The following is an 8,796-nucleotide window of genomic DNA, read 5'->3' on the forward strand; positions in this document are numbered from 1 at the left end:
CAGTGATACCAAGGATTTGCTCATGTCCCCAGCGCAGTGACACTGGGGATTTCCTACAGAGGGATCCACCAAAAGCTGTGTGACCTCCTGGTGAAGGCAGGAAGGAGCCCCAAAAGCTGCAGTCCCAGTGTGGTTGTTCCAAAGGGATCCCAGCAGGATCCACAGGGACCTGAGTGACATCCAGAACTTCACAGAGCAGCTGAACAGGAAAACAACACAAAAAAGTTCATTTGCTGAAGGACAGGACTCCAGCCAGGAAGGAGTGTGGGGTTGGTCTGGATTTTATGGGAAACACCCATATTCCCATCAATTTATAGGAGATCTACTATAAAATAACAACAAAAAAAGCTGGGTACCCCTTGGATATCTAACACCTGTCTCTTCAGGGTTAACAAATTCCTTTCACTGCCCTGAACATCACCACAAAGAGATTTCAGAATTATTTTTAACAGCTCACAGCACGACCCAGAAATTTAAGCCTTGGAAAAACAAAATTTTCCCTTTATTTATATTGCACCTGTTTCACAAAAAGCCACATGGCAGAAGTTCCTTCTGCTGCAAAATGCTGCATCAGAAAAAAATGGGTTTGAACAGATTAGAAAGGAAAACTGAGCTTTGGAAATCATCATGAGTTGACCCCAAAATACCAACACTATTTTTACAAATCACTGTGCACTAACAAAGCCTAAGTCTTGCCTCAATTTTATTTAGCATTCAGTTATTTAAAAACCACAAGCATTTTACCAGATGATAAAGATCCTCTTACCACCACTGGGTACTAAAATTGAACCTGCAGGGGGAATATTTTTAAAGAGCACCAAATACTCTTTGGTACTACCAACAGAACACCCATGTGGAGTGGGGAGAGATTGGTTTTCTTATTTCCACAACTACCCACGTCTGCTTGGGGAAGAAGTTTTTCAGAGTTGTGATGTATTTCTGTGTAAAAAATGCATAGTAAAAATCAAAATATCTCAAGGGAGTCCAGTTCTAACCCTGGTTACAGCATTTGTGAGTGAGAACATCCACCCAGCTCCTCAGCAGTGGCCATTATGACACTCCCAGAGCTTCCTGCAAGGAATGAACCCAAACCCTTGGCTTTGATTTAATAACAGGGTCACTGTACACAGCTGTGTAGACTTTGCCCTCTTTATTCCAGCTTTTCTGTCCTTCCTACAGCCCTGTGTACAGAGTCAAACACACCCCTCATTTACAAACCAGCTTAAAACAAACATCCCACTTGGCCAAACAAAAAACCTTGCAGAGCTCCAAGATTCAAATGTTTATTACAGCAATGTCAGGAAGTTCCTTTTGCTGAACGTGGGCAATGTTGCTTAAGGACTGGGATTTGGGATCCAGCAAATCCACCCTGTGTAACCTGACAGGTTTAATGACACCCTGCACCACACCCAGCCATCCCTGCTGCCCACAGCCCTGGGAGCAGCAGCAGGAGCTCTCCAGGGAACAGATTCACTCCCTGGGCCCTAAAAACATCCATTCTCCTCCTGGGAAATCCTCATTTTGGGCCAGACTGGAATTTGGGACAGTTCTGAACGAGAAATCCTCAGACTACAGAAAAAGCTGAGATTAAATCTTCTCTGGGAAGTGTGCAGGGCAAGCTTACTGTGAAAACACTTGCCAGAAAAGGTTTGGTTATGTTCTTTAAAAGGAAACAAATCTGAATATATTTAATAAAGCCTCTGATTTGGTTTTTATTTACTCCCTGTAGCAGCTGGGGTTGTAGGAACATGGCACAGCAGAGGATGGACAGACGAACTCAGAGGATCCCTGCACATCCCCACTGCCACTTTTTTCTGGTATTTTACCCCCTGTGATGTAGAGTCACCTCCATTTTCCAAAAGGGAAACTGAGGCACAAAGACACAATTCAGCATTTGCAGGAATTCACCAGGTCCCAGCCTTTGAGAGCAGCTGGAGAACTTCAGCCCCTCCTGAAACCTCAGCCTGAATCTCATCCTCAAATCAGTCTCTGCAGAGTCAGCACCAAACCCAAATCCAGAGTCCACCAAATCCTTGTTACTTGTAAGTAAAAACATTGAAATGTTGGCAAATGAGCCCTAGAAATACACGTGGCATTTTTCCCATATTAAAAAGAAATAATTATACACTTATTAATACTGGAACAGGCAAAAGAAATTTCATCTGAAGGAAAGATTTCCTCATGACCTTGTTCACCCTGGTTAGGGACAGATTTATTTAGATTTTCTACCAAAATCCCAAGTTCTCAGCTGGCATGAACACACTGAACTCCAGAAGTTCTGCTCACACCCAGCAGCAGCAGCATTTTTAACCCATTTCTCAAGTTTCAGAAGGACCATTTCCTCTTTTGGACTCTCTGGTGGAAGGCTGTTCATGTAACTACCACCCCCAGCAGCCAAAAGAATAAGATCAGCTTGATTTTGCACTTAAAAATAAATTCTTTATTATCCAGAAAGGAGCCAAATCATCATCTCACATCATGGAAATGGTAATTTTAAAGCAATAAATAAGAGGAGTGTTCTGGGACACACCCTGGATTTTGTTCCTGGTGTCTGGTACCTCTCTGGTTAAAAGCATAAAACTTATGCTATCAAAGTCTCACTGTACAACAGTCTGGGAAGGAAAGAAGGCCCCTAAAATCTTTTACTAAAGCAAGGACAGAAAATTCTGATTCAGTGAAACCCAAGTTCCAAGTTGGGTTTCACTTCATTCCAAGGAATTTCATTCAAAGGAAGGAAAGCCAAGGTTCATCCCTTCCATGCACAAATGCAGTACCTGACACACACAATCACCTTGTCTAGAATTTATTCTGAATCAGTTCTTAGCCATAAATTATCTATTTACTGCTGATTCAAACAGTTTTTCTTTCATTTCCTATTCGAGCCAGGGGAGTTGCAGGAACAGCACAGGATACAAAATTTAATTTCTTTCAGCAGGAAGTGGAAGTCAGCCTAAATCCACACAGCTACTCCAACAGCAGTGATTAAGAAATTTAAAAAACCCAAATTAGGGGCTAAAAAGATTTAAGAAACAATTAATAATGATGATTGTTCAAATCAATGCATTCAAAAGACAGAACTCTTATAAGAGAGTATAACTTATGCATAAAACTGAGAACAAAACACCTTTCACCTTTCAATTTCTAAAGCAACATAACAGTTTTGAAAGAACAGGTGTGAAGCAAGTAAAAAAATAAAATCATATTATTCCAAACACTTTTATTTGAAGGAGTTTCCTGCATGGCCAGGGGATGGCAATGTCTGCAGTTACAGGACTACATGATTCAGAAAACAATGATATTTTAGGTTGGGCTTGGTTGTTCTCTGCCATGAGCAGTGATTTGGAGAACCGTGTTTTTCCTGAAGCAGTTCTGGGAGAGATCAATCCTTCCACTGCCTGCTCGTGCAGAAACACTTCTGGTTTCTCATCCAGGGCTGAAGGCAGAGGCACAGGAGTTGTGAATATCCACAAGGAGTTGCACAGATGCTGGAGATGAACTCGACTTTACCTGCCTGCAGCTGATCCTCCCCAGACAAATCCTGATCAGCACAAGTACCCCTGGCTTTCACTTCTTCCTGAAAGCTTCATTAAAAGAATCATTGAACCATTATCAGAGAACAAGTTAAAGGTGACATTACCAGCATGGAAAGGAGATACTGGCCAGAATTCAGCTGCCAAGAGAACAAGGAGCTGGCAGAGTCTGAAAGGAGCAGTGGCAGATGTTCCACTGTGCAGTGTCACTCCCACCTCAGCAGGATCTGCTCTGTGGGGTTGGTTCCAGTGTCAGCTCTGGTTTAAAGCTGTTCCAGGTCTGGCTGTTCGAGGTTTAAAGCTGTTCCAGGTCTGGCTGTTCCAGGTTTAAAGCTCTGCCCAGCAGCTCCTGCACCACTCCCCTGCACCTGCCCTGCCCTGAAACCTGCACACCTCAATGGCTCCGTGACATTCATGGATGTACTGAAAGTGTTCTGATAATGCTGGGGACACTTTGATATCACAGTCTGTACCTGTGTGCCAGGATATCCTAAATATCAAACCGATTCAGGTTGTAGGCTGTGGGATAGTTCTGCCTGCTGAACTGGAAGTGCTCTGTGAGGACGTTGCTGCGCAGGAAGTCCCCGTGCTGGCCAAAGGCTGCGAGTCCATTCTGGGACTTCTCAGCAGGATTTCGGTGCCTTTCCAAGTTCACCAGGTCTCCAGTGGTCACTGGGAGAAGCTGCTGCTTCTTTGCCTCTTGGTTTGCATCGTATTTTGTCTGGGAAAGGAAGGAAGTTTGTCACAGAATCATTTAGGCTGGGCAGGGGTCTGTGTACAAATCACAAATGGGATGGGGGTGCTCAGGAGATTCTGAGTTACATCCCTATCTTCCCTTTTCAAAAAGAAGTTAAGATCAAAATTTAATTGTGTGAGAGGCCCAGCAGCTGGTGTGACCCAAATCCTCCACCTGGACCATGCTCATCCCTCCTCTGCAACTGAGCCTTGTGCCCTCTGTGTTTATTTTTGCTCAAGGAGCTCTTAACTTGTACAAACAACAATTCAAAGCTGCTGGACTGCTCCAGCTGTGTTTCCTGGTGAATAAACCTCACCTTGTTGTAGAGGAAGACCCCCAGGATGGCTGTCATCATGCCCAGGACGTTGGTGCTGGTGACAGGGTTGCGCAGCATGATCAGGGACACGGTGATCACCATGATCCTCTTGGTGGCATTGGCCACTGAGTAACTCAGGGGGCTGATCAGGTTAAGGATGCTGAAGGCAATCACATTCTGGGCAAAATTACAGAATCCACTGATTATAAGCAGCATCAAGGTCCAGGACCAATGAGACATGGAGCTCTGTGGAAAAGCAAACAGCAGGAGGAAAGAAAATTATCTCGGGTTTCAGGTAACAACACAAACACAGCCTGAGGCACTTCTTACCTGCCTTTGGAGGCAGGAATGTCTGCACTGAGCTCTAAAGAGGCCCCCAAGCTCTGCTTTATGCAACTCCCAGCTCAGAGAAACCAGAGGACATTCCCCAGCACTCTGGGAGTGTTTGTTCCTGCCTCCAGCTCCCAACTCCTGACATTTATGCTGTCCATGAACTGCCCCTGCTAACCCTGACAGGAATTCTCACAATAAACACTTTGTTAACTCCTGTGAAACAATTTGCAGGTGTTTCACAACACCTCCTTCCACACTGAAACACTTCAGAGCACTTTTCTGGTTGGGTGCTGGAGTTTGTTTGGTTTTGTTTTTTTTTTTATTTTCTTTCATCATAGCAAACAGTTCTCCAAATTCAGCACTTACCAAGTCATTCTCTACCAAGAAGGAAGAAAGATCCACCAGGACCCAGGTTGGGATCATGAAGAACACAGCGTGGCACCCAAGGATGTTCAGCAAGCGGAGGTGATGGATTCGGGAATCCCTCAACACCTGGCAAGAGCCATTATTGAACAGCAGTCAGCAAACAAACTGCTCCAGGGGATGGGTAAATTAGGAAAATAAGTAAATACCCTCATAGTATTAATTTCCTATTAGGGTGACCAAAGAAAAATTGATGTCTCTTTGAAAAACGATGGTTTTTTGAGTGGTGGCTCTTAGTACCAAGAAGATATTAAAATTAATATTAATTGCTATAATTGATATAATATATTATTATAACATAACATAACATAACATAACATAACATAACATAACATAACATAACATAACATAACATAACATAACATAACATAATATAACATAACATAATATAATATAATATAATATAATATAATATATAATATGTATTAATTGATATATATTGATAGCTCTACAAAACAGAAACAATTTTGTAACTAAATAGAAGCAAACTACACACTTTAATTTTGTTACTGTGGTTTCAAGGAGTGCCCAGTGTTGACAGTGACTTGTTCAGCACAGAGGAATTATTTGATATAACAAGATATATTAATTTGAGGACTATTGAATTGCCACCAGAAAAAAAATATCCACGCTGAAGAGTAAAGAAAGGGCTCAGGATAAACTCTGAGTAACAGCTTCAACAGGTAGGAAGAGCTGCAGGGAATACACAAAATAACAACCATCCCTCTAGGCTCGTCTGACTGCAAAGCCAACTAAAAAAATACATTTATGTAATTGAAATGACACGCTGTCCTGCTGAAGGGTGACACCAGAGCTGTGACCAGAGCTGTACCTTCTTTGAGAAGATGTTCTGAAGAGAAAAGCACAGGGTAGCAGCAAGGGCACTGATGAGTCCCCACATGTCAAAGGACAGCTCTGTGACCGTGGCCAGCAGGACACCAGTGATGATGGGGATCAGAGACAGGTACACCTGCAGCAGGGACAGAGGGGTAAATGGCATCTGCTAAGAATTTTCAACGAGTTTATACATCCTGCTGATTTAGGGATCAACCATTTCACTACTGCAGCTCAAGGAAATTTAAGTGATTGCAGCAGACACTGACAACTCCAGTGCATCAGACAGCATCACCCTGGTCATTGTTCAGAGGTGTTTTACACTCACAATAAAAGGAAAAGGGATTTCAAAAATCTGCACAATCTAATTCCAGTCACAAAATCCACCCAAAGCCAGCAGAGCACCCCCAAGCAGCACCAAGAGAAGAAACCTCAGCAAACCTGTCCGCACCTTCGTCGTCTGCTTCTCCTTCATGATGATCCGTGACAGGAGAACCACCCAGATGGGCATGGTGGCTTTCACTGGGGACAGCAAGAAAACATCACTGGGGACTGGGACAGCTCCAGCAACCACCTCGAGGAGAGGGATGGAGCCCAGCCCAGGATGGATCCTCCCTCCCTGTCACTGTCCTGGACATTGTACAACTGGACCTTGGTGCTCTGGGCACCCACAGGGCACACACTGGGGCACTGCCCCTGGATCTGCTGCCAGCACACACTGGGGACACTGGCACAGCTCTGGGGACCTGCAGGACATGCAGTGAGCACTGGGACACTGCACTGGATATCCACAGCACAGGGTGGGTACTGGGACACTGCACTGGATATCCACAGCACAGAGAGGGTACTGGGACACTGCACTGGATATCCACAGCACAGAGAGGGTACTGGGACACTGCACTGGGGGCCAACAGCACACACTGGGTACTGGGATAGTGCACTGGGCACCCACACTGGGTACTGGGACACTGCACTGGATGCCTGTATGAGCACAGAGCAGATACTGGGACACTGCACTGGGTACCCACAGCAGAGGGTGGGTACTGGGACACCACACTGGACACCCACAGCACACACTGAGTACCGGGACACTGCACCAGGTGCCCATACGAGCACACACCGGGTTTCAGGTCATCCCCCTGGGCACGAACGCACTCTGACCCCCAGGACACCCCCGCGGGGACCTCCCTACGAGCACAGCCGGCACTGGGACATCACCCCGGGACACCCGCATCCCTCACCTGTGTGCGCGTAGGACACGGGCACCCTCCAGAGCGAGACGTGCGCGGACACGGAGGCGAAGTACTTGCCGAAGGCGAGCGGGAGGATGTAGCGGGGGTAGGCGCGGGGCGGCAGCTGCGCGGGGCCGGCGGGCGGGACGCGCCAGGCGCGGAGCAGCGGCGGCAGGAGCCCGCACAGCCCCAGGATGTGGAACAGCGACACGGTGACGGGCCGCGGGAAGCCGCCCAGCAGCAGCTTGTTCACCACGTTACCGCCGGCGCTCAGCCCGTACCAGGCGAGGCACAGCGCCGACACCCGCGCCCCCTCCCGCAGCGCCGGCCCGCGCCCGCCCCGCGCCGCCCCCGCCCCGGGCCCGGCACCGGCCCCGGCGCCGCCCGGAGCCGCCAGCGGCGCCGCCATCGCTCCGCAGCCGCCGCCGAACGTCAGCGCGGCCCCGGCGCGTCGCTTCCTGGGGCGGGGCGGCCGCGGGGCCGCGGCGGGCTCCGGGCGTCACTTCCTCCGTTCCTCCGGCACTTGGCTTCCTCCGCCCCGCCCGGCCCGGGCCCGGCCCTGCGGGATCCCCGTGCCCTCCGTGCCGGCCCCGCACGGGGCGATGGAGCCCCAGGGGCTGCTGTGAGCCGGATCCGGCCCCGCGGGATCCCCGCGCCATCGGTACCGGCCTCGCACAGGGTGATGGAGCCCCAGGGGTTACCGTGAACCGGGCCCAGCCCCTCACGGTCCCCGCACTCTCGGTGCCGGCTCCGGGCCAATGGAACCCCAGGGTTACCGTGAGCCAGGCCCGGCCCCGCACAGCCCCGGGAGCCCCAGGGGTTACCGTGAGCCAGGTCGGGCCCCTCACGGTCCCCGCACTCTCGGTGCCGGCTCCGGGGCGATGGAGCCCCAGGGTTGCCGTAAGCCGGGCCTGGCCCCGCATAGCCCCGGGAGCCCCAGGGTTACCGTGAGCCGGGCTCGGCCCCTCACGGCCCCGGGAGCCCCAGGGTTACCGTGAGCCGGGCCCGGCCCCTCACGGCCCCGGGAGCCCCAGGGTTACCGTGAGCCGGGCTCGGCCCCTCACGGCCCCGGGAGCCCCAGGGTTACCGTGAGCCGGGCCCGGCCCCGCAGAGCCCCGGGAGCCCCAGGGTTACCGTGAGCCAGGTCGGGCCCCTCACGGTCCCCGCACTCTCGGTGCCGGCTCCGGGGCGATGGAGCCCCAGGGTTGCCGTGAGCCGGGCCCGGCCCCTCACGGCCCCGGGAGCCCCAGGGTTGCCGTAAGCCGGGCCTGGCCCCGCATAGCCCCGGGAGCCCCAGGGTTACCGTGAGCCGGGCTCGGCCCCGCAGAGCCCCGGGAGCCCCAGGGTTACCGTGAGCCGGGCCCGGCCCCTCACGGCCCCGGGAGCCCCAGG

The 8,796-nt window shown here is 50.2% G+C and overlaps 1 protein-coding gene across 1 annotated transcript; it reads right to left on the reverse strand.

Annotated features, from left to right (window-relative positions):
- Nucleotides 1-477: 477 nt before the first annotated feature.
- Nucleotides 478-7,836, reverse strand: SLC35E1 (solute carrier family 35 member E1). The gene is made up of 6 exons (XM_030966894.1): nucleotides 7,414-7,836; nucleotides 6,624-6,694; nucleotides 6,171-6,308; nucleotides 5,282-5,407; nucleotides 4,583-4,828; nucleotides 478-4,251 (listed from the first exon to the last, which is right to left on the reverse strand). The coding sequence occupies exons 1-6, from the start codon at nucleotides 7,811-7,813 to the stop codon at nucleotides 4,021-4,023; spliced, it is 1,212 nt and encodes a 403-aa protein (XP_030822754.1). The 5' UTR covers nucleotides 7,814-7,836; the 3' UTR covers nucleotides 478-4,020.
- Between the last annotated feature and the right edge of the window lie 960 nt (nucleotides 7,837-8,796).

Source organism: Camarhynchus parvulus, chromosome 28 (genome assembly GCF_901933205.1).
Source record: "Camarhynchus parvulus chromosome 28, STF_HiC, whole genome shotgun sequence".
In the NCBI taxonomy this organism is placed as follows: domain Eukaryota; kingdom Metazoa; phylum Chordata; class Aves; order Passeriformes; family Thraupidae; genus Camarhynchus; species Camarhynchus parvulus.

What these genes read in the sequence shown, in the direction of transcription:
- SLC35E1 (XM_030966894.1), bottom strand. Translation starts at nt 7,813, where the DNA reads ATGGCGGCGCCGCTGGCGGCTCCGGGCGGCGCCGGGGCCGGTGCCGGG. An exon ending in AGGAGAAGCAGACGACGAAG is followed by an intron (nt 6,309 to 6,623) that starts GTGCGGACAGGT and finishes TCCCTGCTGCAG; the next exon opens with GTGTACCTGTCTCTGATCCC. An exon ending in TCTTGGTAGAGAATGACTTG is followed by an intron (nt 4,829 to 5,281) that starts GTAAGTGCTGAA and finishes GCTTTTCCACAG; the next exon opens with AGCTCCATGTCTCATTGGTC.